General features: G+C 47.8%; 2 protein-coding genes across 4 annotated transcripts in view; both read left to right on the plus strand.

Moving 5' to 3' along the window:
• LOC125704179 (AP-3 complex subunit beta-2-like) overlaps nt 1-6308 on the plus strand; it is a 38945-nt gene extending 32637 nt beyond the window's left edge. For all 3 annotated transcript variants that reach the window (XM_048969532.1, XM_048969533.1, XM_048969534.1), the window contains 6 exons: nt 25-134; nt 612-843; nt 2076-2160; nt 2460-2557; nt 3780-3918; nt 4249-6308. In XM_048969532.1, coding sequence (XP_048825489.1) covers nt 25-134; nt 612-843; nt 2076-2160; nt 2460-2557; nt 3780-3918; nt 4249-4399 — 815 coding nt within the window. In that variant the 3' untranslated portion in view covers nt 4400-6308. The remainder of the gene's footprint in view (nt 1-24; nt 135-611; nt 844-2075; nt 2161-2459; nt 2558-3779; nt 3919-4248) is intronic.
• A 1583-nt stretch (nt 6309-7891) lies between these two features.
• On the plus strand, nt 7892-18532 carry LOC125704183 (cytoplasmic polyadenylation element-binding protein 1-like). Its single transcript, XM_048969539.1, is given in 11 exon segments — nt 7892-8107; nt 8110-8266; nt 10113-10339; nt 10610-10862; nt 11952-12065; nt 12146-12235; nt 14016-14152; nt 14367-14565; nt 16320-16414; nt 16499-16579; nt 16864-18532. Coding segments are annotated over 11 exon segments (1680 nt in total). The 3' UTR covers nt 16975-18532.

Consider the following 18532-nt stretch of genomic DNA (forward strand, 5'->3'; position numbering starts at 1 on the left):
CCCTCTGTCACTGTCGCTGTACAGTCGAACCCACGCCATCCCCACAGGTGACCCCTGTGAATAACTTCGTGTCCAGCAGTCTGGTGACAGACCTTGAGGGATTGTCCCTGTCAGATTCTGCACTGTCCCCGGCGGTAAGTAAACCCTGGGTCAGCCTGGATCCTAGGCCCAAAGGCGATATGATTCCTCTACCGGCCACGGACCTTTAACTGTCCACACAAGTGACGCCTCACAGAGCTCTTCCCCTACAGAGAACCAGAAGCCTGGTTCTGGGACTTTACAGCTGCTAAGAGCTTATACAAGCTTTTTTGCCTAATAAACACTTACTAGCAGGAAAAATACTTCTGTCGTCACTGTGAATTGATTTGAGTCTGTCCTGATTTAACTGTCCATGCGGTAATTGATGTGCCTTCAGAGACAAAGTAGCGGAGACAGAATGACGAAGCGCTCCTCAAAGAGATGCCGTTACTGGTCAGATAGGCCAGCATGCCACACCCCCTCAGCGAAGCCTTTCATTTCATTAGCAAATTCTTTGTCGTGTGGAAATGGCCATAAATCTGAGGCCGGAGTGTATGAGACAGGAAGCTGTTTTTGTCTTCCGTGTCCAACAGGCCGTCAGCCCTGCGTCGGGCCCAGTGAAGAGCTACGAGCTGCTGCACCGCATCACGGGCGAGGGCCTCTCCGTCAGCTACTGCTTCAGCCGACAGCCCTTCAGCCATGACCCCCACATGGTCTCCGTGCAGATGCAGTTCACGAACAGCGGCGACACAGAGACACGCAACCTGCGCATCCAGGAGCCCAAGCTGCAGTCCGGAATGCGCATCGCCGAGTTCCCAGAGATCGGTCAGGAATGGCAGCCCTGCCCATTTATACCTCACCTCTGCTTCTATACAGATACACTGTATAGACAAAAGTATTGGGACACACCTCTCAATTCGGACCCATTGTCACAGGTGTACAAAATCAAGCACCTAGCCATGCAGTCAGATTAACAAACATCTGTGAAAGAAGGAGTTGTTCTATAGAGCTCAGGTAATTCAAGGATACCAGCTTTGCAATAAGTCAGTTTGTTTTTTTTCCCTGCTAAATATTCCACAGTCTCCTGTAAGTGGTATTATTGCAACGTGGAAGCATTTAGGAACAGCATAAAGTCCCAAAGCGGCAGACAGCGTAAAGTAACAGGGCGGGGTCGCCGAGTGCTGAGGCACATGGTGCGTAAAAGTCACCCATGTTCTGTTGACTCAGTGGCTGCAGAATTCCTAGCTTCCTCTGGCATTAATGCCAGTACAAAAAATTTGCAGCAGGAGCTTCATGGAATGGGCTTCCATGGCTGAGCAGCTGCATGCGAGCCTCACATCACCAAGCGCAATGCCAAGCGTTGGATGAAATGGTGTAAAGCACACCACCACTGGACTCTGGAGCAGTGGAAATGTGTTCTGTGGAGTGACAAATAATGATTCTTTGTCTGTAAGTCTGCTGGATGAGTCTGGGTTTGCCAGATGACAGGAGAACGTTACCTGACTGACTGCACTGTGCCAACTGTAATGTTTGGTGGAGGAGGAATAATGGTATCAGGGTGTTTTTCAGGGGCTGGGCTGGGCCCCTTAGTTCTAAAGAATGGAACTCTTAATACTTCAGCCTACTAAGACATTTTCAATGCTATGGTTCCAAATACCTTTGGGATTAACTAGAACAGAGATTGTGAGCCAGGCCTTCACATCCAACATCAGTGCCTGACCTCACAAATGCTCTTTTGGATGAATGGGCAAAAATTCCCACAGACACACTCCAAAATCTTGTGGAAAGTCTCCTCAGAAGAGTGGCAGCTATTACAGCTGTAAAGGGTGGTGGGGGGGGGGGGCAAATCCATTTAGATGCCTATGGATTTAGAATGGCATCATGTTCTGTGGGTCAGACCAGGTGTCCCAATACTTTTGTCTACATAGTGTATTTGCCAAATGAGATTCACAGTTCCTGGTTAATATATTCTGTAATTATAAAAATATGATAATCCTGAGATACATTGACATCTTAAACTGGCACTTGATTAAAATTTTCCTTCTGTGTGTCTTCAGATGTGCTGCCTCCAGGTGAGACCGTCACCGTGGTTATGGGGATCGACTTCTCTGATTCCACACAGGCCGCCAACTTCCAGCTCTGGTAAGTGCACACTGCCCTGTGTCCATCGCGTGCTGCACGCCAGAGCAGTTAAGTGCAGAAGATTACTACTCATTTAGCTCAACCCAAGTACAAACACCAACTGACAGTATATACATAATTATGAACAATAGATGTGTGATAGCACAGCGAAACAGTGACCCTCAGAGGTGCAAGTGAGTAAGGACACATCACTGTGCACATCATATATAGTGCAACATTTATACTACAGTGATGGGCTCTGCGCAGTGTGCATGTCCTGACTCAGCATTTGTTCCATGTCCCCTGTTCTGCCCCACCAGCACCCACACCAGGAAGTTCTTCTTGACGATTCAGCCGCCGGTGGGGGAGTTGATGATGCCAGTGTTCATGACAGAGAATGAGTTCAAGAAGGAGCAAGGTGAGAGGGCCTTGGGGTAGGCAGAGACATGGGTGGGATTTGGGTGGAGATGTGGGAGCTAGTTATTTTGAACCTGCATGCTGTGACAGGAAACACAGGGAAGGAGGCTCGGTCTGTCACAGAGCAATGCACGCCATGTAGGAACAGCAATGATCCAGGGAAGCTGGTTAATGAGGGCTGAGAGAATTAGGTGGGAAACTGCCACACAGCACACAGTCAGAGCACAATGCACCACACCGCAACAGCACGTGGCCAGAGCACAGTGTACCACACGGTGACAGCACATGGTAACAGCATGTGGCCAGAGCACAGTGTACCACACGGTGACAGCACATGGCAACAGCACGTGGCCAGAGCACAGTGTACCACACGGTGACAGCACATGGCAACAGCATGTGGCCAGAGCACAGCCAGAGCACAGCGACAGCATGTCCACAGCAACGGCCCGTGACTGTACATGGCGATAGCACACGGAGATAGCATGCAGGCAGAGCATGGCTACAGCACACAGTGACAGCATGCAGGCAGAGCACGGCTACAGCACACAGTGACAGCATGCAGGCAGAGCACGGCGACAGCACACAGTGACAGCATGCAGGCAGAGCACGGCGACAGCACATCCGCAGCACACGGCTGAGCACGCAACTGCACACGGAGACAGCACGTAGCCACAGGAGAGCGACAGCACGTAGCCACAGGAGAGCGACAGCACGTAGCCTTACATGCTGCATGCAGTTAAATGTTTTTCATTATTTGTATTGTATGGAAAAGCTATTTTTGACCTATGAAGAGCAACCAAAATAGACCATGGGTAAAAGAAATGTGCTTGGTTGTTTATAGCAGAAGCAAACCCCTCAGAGTTTTCATCTATTAATAAGATGCCTTGGAGCCGATTCAAAAAAACAAGCCACTGTTTCACACCTTTGCGGCGGGATTGTGTAACTTCTTTCCATTATGACCATCAAAGCAAGAGTACTACTATTCCCTGTATTTTCAGATATTATTTTCAACCATTTATGTTCCAGAGTTTAGAGCTTAACTGAATAATTTAAAAAATGAAAATTGCCCATTTTATAAAAGCTTTTTATGGTTGTATTTTATCTTCATGTGAATGACACAGTGATGTATTTAGCTGAGTGTGGAGCAGGCGGCCTGATATACTCAGGATGCCTCAGACAGTGGGAGCTGACTTAGTTACGCAGTGGCGTGTCCTTAACCGCAGGCCAGTTGACGGGCATGAACGAGATCACAGAGAAGCTGACCCTGGGAGAGACATGCCAGGGCGATGCAGCCATTGTGCAGAGGGTCACCTCCACAGCCAGCCTTAGCCGGGTGCCCTGTGGTTCAGAGATGGAGTGCAGGTGAGAATCCTATATAGAAGTGTTTCCCAACCCGGTCCTTGGGGACCCACAGACAGGCCACATTTTCGCTCCCCTACAGACAGGCCACATTTTCGCTCCCCCTCAGCACCCAGGAAAACTAAAACGTGGACTGTCTGTGGGTCTCTGAGGACCAGGTTGGGAAAAGCTACTTTATAGCTATGAACTTAAGCTGTTCTTTTCATGTAAGGATGTCCGACTGTTCACGTGTACTCTCTGCCTCCATTTTTGCTCTTCTTTCCAGTCTTGCTGGCTTCCGACCTTCTGACCTGATCTCTACCTTCTTCCTGTCCCCCCCCCTCCGATATGCAGGTTCGCGGGTAAGACAGTGACCAGCGGCAGCCTGGTGCTCGTTACCATTGTAACGAGAGAGCAGCACGTGGCCCAGCTGACAGTCAACTGCGAGAAGATGCTGATTGGCACGATGCTGGTGAAGGACGTCCTCCAGGCCCTTTCTCAGTGATGGCCCAGACTGAGGGCCCCCCTCGTCTGCCCTCATCCTCACATCTCGCTCCCAAATCTCTGCCTCCAAACACCAAGCACCTGCCCCCCCCATCAGCAGCTCCCTATGAGAACGGCTTCGCTTTGTGCCTGTGTGATCGCGTATGTCACTTCCTGTGCTTATTTTCATTCCTGCATAAAAATGTTCCCGTATAAACAATTTATTTCCTTTTTTATTATGAGACAAAACAATGAATTCTATGGAAGGTAGAAAGCATGCTTCAGAGCACATGATTCTTTGATCTCAAATAACCAGCAAGGGAGATTTTAACGTAATATTAAATAGATAGTACAACAGGGGTCAGTCCTACCCTTGAGGAGCCGTTGTTTGTGTGGGTTTTTGCTGCAGCTCCCTAATTAGATCACTAATCAGAGGAGTGATTGGCTGACAAATCCTCACACCTGGGTTTGTACAGCTGACCTACAGGTCATCCCAAAAATCTGCATACATTCTCCCTTTGCAGTTAAGATTGTACTAGAATGTACATAAATTTCACATTGTAATAATTATTTTATTATTCTGCTGTTATACAGAACAGCACAAGCAGGTAAAATGAAAATATATCTATTGGCCAATTAAATTTAAATTCACTAAATAAATGAATGCATTTTCTTAAGTACAATGACTCAAATAAAACTGTTCTATTGCATTATACTGTAAATCTCACCCAAAGTAGAATCACTTATTGCCTACAAATGTTTTCATGTGGTTAAAAAAATATCTGCATCTTGTACACAATATGCAGTATTATGTGACGGCTGAAAGGGGCCCTGTTTGCGCTGAGCGGGCGCTGAATCGCTCATTGTGTGGCCCCTCGTCGCGGAAAACCCTGAGTGTAGCATGTGGACCAGTGCAGAACAGCCTCATGTAATCGCACTGTGTTTCTAAGCTCACACGGCTGATGCGCTTACTGGCCTCACATCATTTAAGGAGCAAGCAGCTCCATTATGACCAGTATCACAGTGTCTCTCTTCTTTTGATTGCCCGTATGGAGAATGTGGCATTTGTGTTTAATCCACTTTCAGCTGCTTTCTCAGCTCCGTCTGCTAACTGGGTGCACTGCAGCGGCAGGACCTTTCAGCTTGCCCCTCCCCGGCGCAGAGCCCTGCTTCTCACTTTACTCTCGTGGTTTTTTTCCCTTTCCTAACTGTTTTGGTGGTTCAGTGCAGTGCTGTCTCTCTTTCCCTGCAATGACCTTGTACATTTTTATCACAATTAATAACTGTATTAAAATAATATATAAACACTAAATTCTATGTTCTTTAGAGCACCACTAAACAGGAGATTATGTTACGTCTTTTTTTTTTTTAATACTACTTGTTTTATATGGTCTACAAACCTTAAGTTGTGTTGCTATGTTACACTGAATAATTCAAGACGATTCTGTTTCTTTGGAGCAAAGAGAATCCTGTTCGTTCAATTCCTGTAGTTTACAGTGACGCAGACGCTGATGCGTCTCCGGCAGAGGCGGCTCGGAGGGGACTGAGCCTGCTGTAGCAGTGTGGAGGCATTGCTCTGTCATGAAGGTGTCTTTAAAAAGCTTTTGTGTCATTCAGTTACATGTAAGATTGGTAGGCTCATTAAAAAAAACACAACCCTTTGCAAGCTGAAATAAATGTACATTAGTGTAATTAGCTTAGCATCAGATTGTATAATATTTTATTATTATTATTATTATTATCTGCTACGTGTGTTTTTCGTTATGCGTATCCTCATGTGGAGTTTCTCCCCCCAGGTGAGGAAATTGATCAGCTCCCCCTGAAAGAGTGAGAGTATATTGTGTCAGTAAACCCCTGTGTGATTGTGGATAATGTGTCTGAGTACAGCTTCACGACGGAAAAAAAGTATATTAATAAAAGGTGAATATGGACTGACCACCATCATTACAGTGATATTATGGAATGTGCTCCATTACATTATTTAAAATTATATGTAGTATATGATTGTTCTCTGTTTAGCCTTTGAGCTGTTTACTTATGATGTATCACCTGGAACACATTACAGAACCTTTGCTCACCATGAGCCAGCTACATGCACCGGAACACTAATGTCATGGCGAAGCGATTATGCTTCAACAGTCTGATATTGAGAATGTGGGAGGTCTGTGTAACCTCTCCAGCACACCACTGCAGGAATATAATTGAATCATGTAATGGAATTATCCCCCTAGACCTCTGACTGATTTAAACTCCACTTTCTGAAGATTCTTTGGAAGATATCGTGCCGTTCCATGATAGCGACTCCTGTTGAGGAACTTGCAGAGAGGCACTCAGAACATTCCGGCAGTGGTTCTTTATGTAGAACAGAGATGGGACACTACTGCTTATGATCGTCTGCTTTATCCGGGTGACACATCCGTCATGTGAGCTACCTTAAAGCTTCAGAAATCAATCTGAAAAAGCTGAGTCATTAGTCAGTTCATTTGCCTTTTGAAATATTTACTTGGGAATTATTATTTTATTATTATTGTCATGCTGGGAAGTGGTGGCATTTTTGTACAATGCACTACATAGGTCTGAGAAGTGCACAAGTCCTCACTAATGGCTCTCTCTGATATGAAACATTTGAAAAAGATAAGCTAATAGTCTAACTATGTGAAAATGATACATTGCTTATTAATGGCATCACAGTTAAAAATCCCATCAATACCGAAAAAATATCTCTTAAAATATCTCTTAAAGATGTAATAGAAAGAGTGCAATATCTGCATGCAGCAAAATGGTGGCTGAAGCCAGACTTGGGAGCACGGAAGGATTGGCCTGGTCTCAGCCCAGTCCTGTTTGTATTCGGGCCGCACTCACGTCGAGGTGCAGGAGGGATGAGCAAACAGGAAAAGTCCACGTCCAGTGTCACCTTGTCCCGCGGATCCCCACCCAAAGCCATCACAATGGCCGCCGTGCCTCTGGGGAGTGGTGTGATACTGCCTGGTAAACAATGCAGAGTCAGTCAGGCAATGACACCCTCGGCCCAAAGCGGCCGTGCCAGCCCACGCCCCCCCCCCCCCCACACCTCCATTCTGTGCCGACGGCAGTTGCTGAATCAGGGCTCTTGCTAAGCACTTGGAGGCCGTCCAGTGGCGGGGAGCGGGTCTCCAATGGCTCCTTTCCCAGCGTCTGATCAGTGGGCCACTGCCGCTGTCTGCCGTCTGTGACACGAGCGGGCAGCTCCCTCCCTCCCTCTCTCGCTCTCTCTCTCCCTGTCTCTCTCGCTTTCTCTCTCTCTCCACCAGCCCTTAGCAGAAGCCGCTGTCGTTTCTGTGGATCTGTGCCGCGCCGTTTGACAGCCTGGGAATTTTCCAACCGGAATTTTTCGGTCCTTTCGGAAGCCAGTGAAAGAGGAGGGCAGTAGGGTGTGGGGCAAGGGGGTGGGGTGGTGATGTCATTAGCAGGAGGACGTGAGCGCATCAGCAGCCTGGTCACATGCTCGGTGGGTCAGTGATGCAAATGGAGATGCATGGCAGTCTCAGCAGGCGCGGCTGCAGCTTGTCTCCCAGACTTCTCCGGCGTACCTGAGGAGCAGGAGCAGTGCGCTCGCCTTCGTCCGCGGTATTTAAAGGAGCCCCGTCCTCCCCCTGCCTCCTCGGCTGGAGAACAGCGCCTGCAGGCTGTCCTCAGTCCCCAGCCCACGCCCACAGACCTGCGGGACTCGGACGCCACTGCAGTCCTCTGCTCAGGATGCTTTTCCCCAGTAGCACGCAGGACTCTGCCCGGGTGCTGCCCGACGGCAGGGACCGTGACCGGGGCCTGCACTCACTCAGCCTGCCTGGGTGGGATCGCCCCCGGAGCGGCCAGAGCACAGAGACGTCGCTGCAGAAGGGCACCCCCTCCAGTGAGTAAACTTTTCAGTCAGGGAAAACAGAAGCCTGCCCAAGCCTTGGCTGTGTCTGCTCAGATAGACATGACAAATATGCAGTGACTTCCAGGCTCTGAGGCAAATGATTAGCAGCTGTACATAGATCTCTGCTCCGACAGGGTTTAGCTCCCTGCTTCCCTCTTTCTAGAAAGAAGTGGGTCTTGCCCCTAACTTGCCTCACTCTTCTGTGTGATGCATCAGCTGTTGGTCTTCTAAAATGGACCATTCTGGAAGGTTTGAGATGCATCTAGCTGTTTTTGTCGCCCATGGGGCTAAACCATCTTGTATAGATATAACCAGGATACTATCTATAATCTAACAACGCTATGGAATATCAGACTATATTCGTGGTCTCCCGGTGCGTGGGAATTGTGTGCTGTGCTTATTTCAGGAACACGTAGCTTTTACGGTCTTTCCTCTAACATGCTGCTTGATAATTCTCGTGTATCCTCAAAATGTAACCTTCCCAACGTAACTGCAAAAGAGGATTAGCCCTTCACGCCAAATATAAGATTGCCCTTGATACCGTGAAACTTTTACAATTCTGATGTGCCAATTCAGTGTTTTTCACCTGTCTAAACTCACTTGTTCCTTTGTGTCCTTTTAATCCCAGCTAAAACAATTGGGACAGCTTGTCCCTTTTCTGTGCAGGGTAATTTGCAACATGACCTCTGTAAGCCTATATGTAAAGGGCTCTTCAGGCTAATTTGTCATCTGTTTTTAGGAGCAGAGATGCTACAAAATGGCTGACCTAATTAATATTTTAGGACATGAAAAAGCACCCCGTGCTCAAAGGAAATATAAAATTTAGTGACTTTTACACCTCATGGACTGAGCTTCAGCTTTATTGGGTCATGCAGCCGGCGCTTTATTGGCTTGTGCGTACAGCTGTCCTTTGACCGTGGTTTCACTCCTCAGTTTCATTCCAGTGGCTCCGATGTGTTTGTCTTCCAATTCGTTCATTTCTGGAGCCTTTTGTGACTTGGCTCTGTCATGTTATTCACAGCCATAAATATGTGAAATGCAGGTGCCATCGATGTCATCGCTCGCATGGGTGCTACTGGCTCGAGTATCACCATCAGCATTTGCTTCCCAGCCCCTGGAGGAAACTGGCCTCTGCTAAGATGAAGAATGTGAAATATTCCTAAGTCCAAACGTCCTTAAAAAGTTTCCTGCCCTTTGGTTTAGGTCTGACCCACTTTTGTGCTATATGCTGCATCACACCTATTATCTGCCCTGTGTGAATGAACCCGTTGCTGTAGGCGGGCAGCAGAGCGGCCTATGGATTTGAGAGCTGGATCTGACTGCCAGGCTGAGCGCTACAGGGCCTGGCTAATACCACCGACTACTGGGCTGCAGTAAAATGCTCCACATTGCTTGGGCAGCCTGAGCCGCCGGGAGGCAGCTCCCCTACAGCTGACCCAACACACTGAGCTCACTGTTCCACAGCTTAGCCGGGCCATGGGGCCTTCGTTTTGGCACATGAGTCACATGGGTAAAAGGTAAAGGATGCTAGTGAAACCATGCTGGTCCTTCTGGCCAGGTACCACCACCCAGGAGCACGACGCTGGTTTGATTAAGGTCTGACTAACTGACCTGAGGTGGGCTGCCACCTTGATGAGGTTCCACTTATTTGCACGCAAACTTAAAATATACTTATTACGTATTTGGAATGTAGCGCTAAAAGTAATAGTGATGCTTCTAGAAGCATCGCAGGGCATTGCCATGGCTGCCAGACTAACGAACAGTATCTTAGGGGGAATCTGGGCAAGTGTGGGGCCCATTCAGAATAGCCCAGGTGTCTAATTTGATTCCTTTGCAGTGTTAGGCATGCCCAGCAGCCCTCTGGGTAGCATCCTGGGAAAACCCCTGGGCTTCCCCTTCAACGGGCCTGTCAGCACTCCCGACTTCCAGGAGAGGTTCTCCAACATGGCCCGGCTCAGCTCGCGGCTGGAGTCCCACTCCTTGCTGGACTCCCGCTCAAGCAGCCCAGTGGATTCAGAGACTAGTGGCTTCAGCTCAGGGTCTGACCACCTCTGCGACTTGCTGGTAAATGCAGAATTCTCCTTGCTTTTCTGGATTCACATCAGCTGGCTTTTCTAGTCCTCGGGCTGCTGAGTCATGTCCTGTCAGAGTGTGCGATGCAGCATCCAACAGTGCCAAAATCTCTGTCCATGCTCGCCTAAGCAAAGAGCTGGCAGTCTGTTTCGTTGTCTCAAGCCCAGGTGGATAATTCATGTCTACAGAATGCATTTTCCCATTTGTCATTTTCCTTTGTACAAAGATCTGTCAGTGCATGTTACTTACTCGCCCCCACAGTCCTCCTTGAGGATCTCCCCACCACTGCCGTTCCTCATGTCCAGCATGCAAAAGGATGCCATCAAGTTGGCCGTCAGCTCTCACTTGGACCAGGACAGTTCCCTTCTGGCCCCCTCCCCAAGCACCGGATATGCCAACGCCCCACCTAAGCGCTGGCCTGGCGCCTCCGTGTGGCCAGGCCCGGACACCCAGGAGGCAACAGAAGATCCGTTCAGCATTGAGAGAGAAGCTCGACTTCACAGACAGGCTGCGGGTAACATGGCTGTCCTGGACTGCTCAGATAATACTGTTTGGGTTCTGTGACGCTTCTGTTAGACAAACCAAACCCGGCAGCCAAAACCAGCAGACCGACATGCTTATTCCTTTATGAGATTTAGTTCTTAACTCGAGGGACAAAAAAATCAGTGCTCCACATTTCCACTGCAAAGCCTTCACCTAATTTCAGCGTGTCACAATTAAGCCATCTTTAGGAAGCTGCGCAAATAAAACATGTTTTTTTAAACAATGTTTTTTTTAACATACAGAGTCACAGTGTGGCGGTATGTGAATTCGTTCTGAAGCAGCATATTAGGTCCTGCTTTGAAGCCTATTAGCTGTCATTCATTGCACTGGTAGGAATTACCAGAATATTTCCTTACATTATGATTATTTTTGTAGATTTAAACATTGTTTTTTTTTTTCAAATTTGCACTGAAATCAGCAGCCTCCAACAAATTTTATCAAAATATTTCATTATTTTTATCGTAATATGGAAATAAAATCCAGTAGCACTTTACTTGAAGGGACACGAATAATGTAGTAGTACACGCTTACTTAAGGGATTAATTAAACAAAAATTAAGTGTCAGTTACACATTGATCACATGTTCGTTCATCATTAAAATATCATAAAAGTTCATGCATTTCATGAGTTACTATATTTCTCTGTGATTCTTACTTCAGTAACGATATGACTTGTGCCTCCCTCAAGTAAAGTGTTACATAAAAACCTTTACAGAGGCACTTCAAAACTGGATACATTGTTTGAAAGATGGATGGATGAATGGATGTATGTATGTATGGATGGATGGGTAAATGCAAATATAAAACTGAAATGCTATTATTTATACATAAAGTATACATTTATACAGCACCAAGGGCATTGATTTGGGTATGGAGGGTGGAGGCATATCCCTACCAATACTGTGGGAGTACCGTGTGTGTTTGGGGGGGTGGGGGTTCGGGGCTGATTTGATCCCTAATAGTGTTGAAACCAAAGGTACGTGCATGTACTCCACACGAGACTGGTAAGTGCTGAGGATTCCCCTGTTACTCTGACGTACGTTAATCACCCGTCCCTGCAGCTGTGAACGAGGCCACCTTGACATGGAATGGACAGCTGCCTTCCAGGAGCAATAAAAATGCCCAGTACTCCTGCAAGGTGTTCCTGGGGGGAGTTCCTTGGGACGTCACCGAAGGTGAGTCGGGGCTGTGCATGTGCCCCACCCTCGCCACTCAGCACTGCCTCTCGCTAAAGCTTCCCTGACTCTTTCTCCAGCTGGACTGATAAACACATTCAGCGCATACGGGCCCCTGAGTGTCGAGTGGCCCGGTAAGGATGGCAAGCACCCACGCTGCCCACCCAAAGGTAAGGTGCACAAAAGCTAAAGAGGGACCGGTGCAGAGCCTCAGAGAGCATGATCCTGCTCGGCACCCCGCCCACTGCAGTTTAGTCATCTTCCACGGTGTTCGTTACATTGAAGACACCGGGGGGGGGGCTGATCAGGTTCCAAGTGTGGAGCCTGAGACGACCATTACAAAGCAGTAATTTTGTGGTTAGGTAACCGTTTCTTCATTGATATTGAGGTCATCATTTTACTGAAAGATCTATTTAGGGTCAAGTTTCAGCTTCTTGGTGAAGGGGAGTCAGACTATTTGGCTAAATGTTTGACTGCTTCCTGAAGGCCATGATTTTGTTGACCTTAATAAGGACCCCAGGCTTAGTAGATACTAAATAAAAATACAGAAGCCTCCACCACGATATTTTATTATAGGTATGAGGGATCTTTTGAGCGTTACTGCTTCTGGCTTAATGCTGAATGCACTGTTTATATGAATGGTCAGATCATCTGTTCTTGGTCTCATTTGAATGTGCAGTGATTCCAGTGAGTTCCAGGGCTTCTTTTAATTAAGCCTTCAGGAAAGACACTGGTGTCTGATGGTAGATTCCAGGACTTTTTGAGGTTTCCAGTCATGGGCCTTGGATGTTGTCCACTGTACGTGGGCACTTCCTGTACTCTGACACTGCCAAGCAGCACTGTACATGGGCACTTCCTGTACTCTGACACTGCCAAGCAGCACTGTACATGGGCACTTCCAGTGCTCGGACACTACCAGGCAGCACTGTACGTGGGAACTTCCTGTACTCGGATACTACGAGGCAGCACTGTACATCGGCACTTCCTGTACTCTGACACTGCCAGGCAGCACTGTACATGGGCACTTCCTGTACTCTGACACTGCCAGGCAGCACTGTACGTGGGCACTTCCTGTGCTCAGACACTGCCAAGCAGCACTGTACATGGGCACTTCTTGTACTCTGACACTGCCAGGGAGCACTGTACGTGGGCACTTTCTGTGCTCGGACACTACCAGGCAGCACTGTACGTGGGCACTTCCTGTGCTCGGACACTGCCAGGCAGCACTGTACGTGGGCACTTCCTGTGCTTGGACACTACCAGGCAGCACTGTACGTGGGCACTTCCTGAGCTCGGACACTGCCAGGCAGCACTGTACGTGGGCACTTCCTGTACTCTAACACTGCCAGGCAGCACTGTACATGGGCACTTCCTGTACTCTGACACTGCCAGGCAGCACTGTACGTGGGCACTTCCTGTGCTCAGACACTGCCAAGCAGCACTGTACATGGGCACTTCTTGTACTCTGACACTGCCAGGGAGCACTGTACGTGGGCACTTTCTGTGCTCGGACACTACCAGGCAGCACTGTACGTGGGCACTTCCTGTGCTCGGACACTGCCAGGCAGCACTGTACGTGGGCACTTCCTGTGCTTGGACACTACCAGGCAGCACTGTACGTGGGCACTTCCTGAGCTCGGACACTGCCAGGCAGCACTGTACGTGGGCACTTCCTGTACTCTAACACTGCCAGGCAGCACTGTACATGGGCACTTCCTAGGCATTATAGGTGAGATAATGGTGTCGTTCTTATAGAAGCAGAATTTTTCTATTATAATTTTCCAACAATCATCTAACGGCTTATCTTGGTCAGGGTCACAGGCCCATCATTATTATTATTCCCCATAAAACATAACACATTACTCATATCATTTATATGCATACATCGTTTTCCCCATCTTTCTGACTGCGCTGTAAGCACTGTGTGGGCTCTCCTGACTGTTCCTACAGGGTATGTTTACCTGGTGTTTGAGTCGGAGAAGTCCGTGCGTGGGCTGCTGCAGGCCTGCACCCAGGACATGCTCCACCCAGAGGACTACAGCGAGTACTACTTCAGGATGTCCAGCCGCAGGATGCGATGCAAGGATGTGAGTGTCTGCATGGCACCTTGTGCTGATCAGTGGGGCCATCCTAACAGATCTCAGCCTGTTCTTCCTATCACATACAATTACTCTACAAAAAAATATTATCCAAATGGACCTAGATATACAGGTCATTACCTTGTCTTGGACTTTAATGAACCCTGAAAAAGCAGTGAAACAGCAGTAAAAGTGGCAATCATTGATAAGGTCTTCCCAACAGGTACAAGTGATTCCCTGGGTGATTTCAGACAGTAATTATGTGCGCTGCCCATCACAACGCTTGGATCCCAGTAAGACAGTGTTTGTGGGAGCTCTGCATGGCATGCTCAACGCTGAGGCACTGGCCATGATCATGAACGCCCTTTTCGGAGGAGTGATGTATGCTGGGATTGATACGGACAAACACAAATATCCAATAGGTAAGGAACATTTACCTTCTTTCTACCTTCCAATTAATTGCAATTCGAAAGCGACAGCTAATCCACTCCCAACAATGGTGTCTGCCCTCAACACATGTTGCTTGTTTCAATGGGATACACCAGGGATATATCAAGGATACAACAGGGATATACTGGAGATACATCAGGGATACACCGTGGATATACCGAGGATACACCAGGGATATACCGGGAATACACCAGGGATATATCAAGGATACAACAGGGATATACTCGAGATACACCAGGGATACACCGTGGATATACTGAGGATACACCAGGGATATACTGCGGATATACTGCGGATATACTGAGGATACACCAGGGATATACCAGGGATACACCAGGGATACACCAGGCATATACCGGGGATACACCAGGGATATACCAGGGATACACCAGGGATATACCAGGGATATACTGGGGATACACCAGGGATATATCAGGGATACATCAGAGATACACCAGGGCTATACCAGGGATATACTGGGGATACAACAGGGATACAACAGGGATATATCAGGGCTACACTAAGGATACTCCAGAGATATGCCAGAGATACACCAGGGATATACCGGGGATACACCAGGGATATACCAGGGATATACTGGGGATAAACTGGGGATACAACAGGCATATATCAGGGATACAACAGGGATACACCAGAGATACACCAGGGCTATACCAGGGATATACTGGGGATACACCAAGGATACAACAGGGATATATCAGGGCTACACTAAGGATACTCCAGAGATATGCCAGGGATACACCAGGGATACACTAGGGATACAAGAGGGATATATCAAGGATACAACAGGGATAAACCAGAGATACACCAGGGCTATACCAGGGATATACTGGGGATACACCAGGGATACAACAGGGATATATCAGGGCTACACTAAGGATACTCCAGAGATATGCCAGGGATACACCAGGGATACACCGGGGATACACTAGGGATACAAGAGGGATATATCAAGGATACAACAGGGATAGACCAGAGATACTCCAGAGATATGCCAGGGATACACCAGGGATACACCAGGGATACACCTCATTTCACTTAGTCAGTTAAGAGAAAGCAACAGCAGAAACAAGTCAGAGCTGTGGTCCAACCCTGAGAAATGCTCTATGATAGGAATAACCTTCTCAGCTGTCTGACAGTGTACTTAACACTGCTGCATGTAGGGATTTTGGGCTGGATCCAAATAACTCCAACAGCAGAAATTTTATTATGAGATTTGTCATGAAAGGTGCAGCCTTGGAAAAGCTTCTGATGAGAAGCATCATGAGATGCCTATAGCTTTACTACAAAGAACAGGATGTAGAGGACAGAGCCCGAGCAGAGCAGAGTGATAAGGGCAGCTAAACTGGACACGTACTGCAGCCAGTCCTGAGGAATTCACTGTGTCCAAAGCAGGCGGGTGAGGAAACGGGCAGCATGTAGCACTGGCTCAGAGTGGACAGACTGGGGAAACAACCCTGTAAGACGTCTATGACCCTGAACGTCTGTGGATGAATGCAGGCTGACACTGAGCTCCTGCACTTTTGTTCTAAGTGCACACTATGAAACGTCTACATGGCTGCTTTACGACACATGATATGGATGCCATCTAGTGCTATGCTCGTCATAAATAATGCAGCCCCTGTTCACCGAGCGCTCGCTGTTCGTGCCGCTGCTTATTAAAATGCGCGTCAGTCATATTTAAAGCCGGCATTTGTTGTGACAGGGTCTGGGCGTGTGACCTTCAACAACCAGCGTAGCTACTTGAAAGCGGTGAGCGCAGCCTTCGTGGAGATCAAGACGCCCAAGTTTACCAAGAAGGTATGAGGACATTTGAGATCTCAGTGGCCAATATGGGACACTAGTTTCTTAAGAGGATCATAGTTTGGTGCTGTTCTCTGCCAGGTTCAGATCGACCCGTACCTGGAGGATTCTATGTGTCACGTGTGCAATCGGCAGCCTGGACCTTTCTTCTGTAGAGACCAGGTGCGTGAAACCCTACAAAAGTCCTGCCACCCAGCAGGGGGGCCTCTATGGCTTTTTATGGGGAAAAAGCCCCCCTCACATCAATGTACACTAATGAATTTAAATAGTGTGTCAGCTCACAAAAATCCATCAAAACACCTGCTTATAGAAATGCAGCAGTAGTTAATTACGATGACTTAGTACATCTGACCGAGGGTTGAGCTCCCCCCATGGCTCAGGGATGGCTGCTGCAATGCAGGCTATAGAGATGCTGGCATGGTGTAAGCGCTCCTTGTTCTCCTCAGGCTTGCTTCAAGTACTACTGCCGCTCCTGCTGGCACTGGCAGCACTGCATGGAGGCCCTGAGCAGCCACCGGCCCATGATGCGGCACCAGAAGAACCAGGACTCCAGCTAAGCAGCTGCCCAGTAGTCACAGCTCACTCATGACCTCGCAAGCGCCCCCCTCCCCCGACACCCCCAATGCTCCTCCCACATACCCTACCCCCCCCCCCCCCTCAAAAAAAGGAAGCAGAACTAGAAAGCTGGTTGCAATGGCGTGGAGCCTGGGGGGGGGGCATGCCGTCGGAAGTTCATGATTGCACTTGCTGTTTGTCCCCGGAGGCACTATGCAGAGTGAGGCGTCTGGATGACTTACTGAACCCACCACTTATGCAGATCACAGACCCCTGGGCGTAAGCAGAAAGAGGAAGGTGATTCAGGTCAGGGTTCAGAAGGTGTTCACAAAAAAAAAAAAACACCTTCCCCTTGATTTTTTAATGATTTTTTTCTTTGTTTGTGTACTTTTTTGTTTCACATTCCTTGCATGTTGGTAAACGACTCTGCAGACCCATTTGCCTTTTCACGGTGGCCTCCGGCCATTCAGTGCCTTTGCATTCTTTTTTCTTCCCCAGCTGGTTACCTGTTTTTCCTGGGTAGCAAACTGGAGTTTCTTACTTTGAGAGAATGAGTTATGCTTCATTTAACCAGTTGCATTTCAGACATTGTGATGCAGTTTTTAACTAATTTTGTACACAAGCGGTTTTAAGTGGTGACGCTGAAAACTGGAGAGGTGGCTTTTAAATGACCCCCCCACCCCTCAGCGTACTTGTCTGAAGCTGTTGGTGTAGGTTTTTAATCAAGTCTTTTCTCCAGCACAAGAAGAAAAAAAGTGTTAAAGCAGTTATTTGCTTACATTATTTGTCCAGTTAGTTAATATTAACAATCTTTGTTGGCTGCCAGTTCACCTGAGTGACCATCAAGTTTTAAAACCAGTTAAAATTATGCCTCTGAAATGGGAATGGACGTTGACCTTTGAGATTGTACAGTTTTAAATTGTTGCACTTTTAATTTGCACTTCAAAAAGGGGTAAAATATGTTTTTAAATCATTTTTCCTTTTTGTAAATGTGCAGAAGGGCAGGTATTGTCAAGGGCTCAGCCCTGGTTATGACGGTTTCTTTCCTGTTTAATATAGAGAACACTAACTTCGCTAGAGTGAACAAAGATCCAGAGTAGGCCTTATGCAGCTAACCTCCCTAACCCCACCCCAACCCCCCCCCACCCCCTCGCTGCTTGTTTTTGCATCTATGAAGCTGTGTGCCAAAGACCTGCTGTTTTTCTCCCCTCAGACTGTTTCCATCGCTTGTGTCACTTGCCTCAGCTGCTTTTTAGAGTTTCCAAAGTCTCTACCTCATTGTTGTCTACTGTCCTTGCTGCATTTACCTACAAATCTGGAGGATGATGTGAATTGGCACAATAAAAGTGTGTAAGCATTGGTCTCGCCTTTGGTGGTTTCTAGCAGGAGCCCCGCAGTGAAAATGTTTTGCACAGTATATGCATTGTCACTTTCATTAGCTATGAATGTTCACTGTTATAGCACAGTGAGGTTCGCCAGCCTGCCGGATTCATGTATGTGGCTAATGCAGTACAAACCGGTGCCGGGGAATTGTAAGTGTATATAAATAAAAGACAGAAT

Source organism: Brienomyrus brachyistius, chromosome 11, assembly GCF_023856365.1.
Source record: "Brienomyrus brachyistius isolate T26 chromosome 11, BBRACH_0.4, whole genome shotgun sequence".
Taxonomy (NCBI): Eukaryota; Metazoa; Chordata; class Actinopteri; order Osteoglossiformes; family Mormyridae; genus Brienomyrus; species Brienomyrus brachyistius.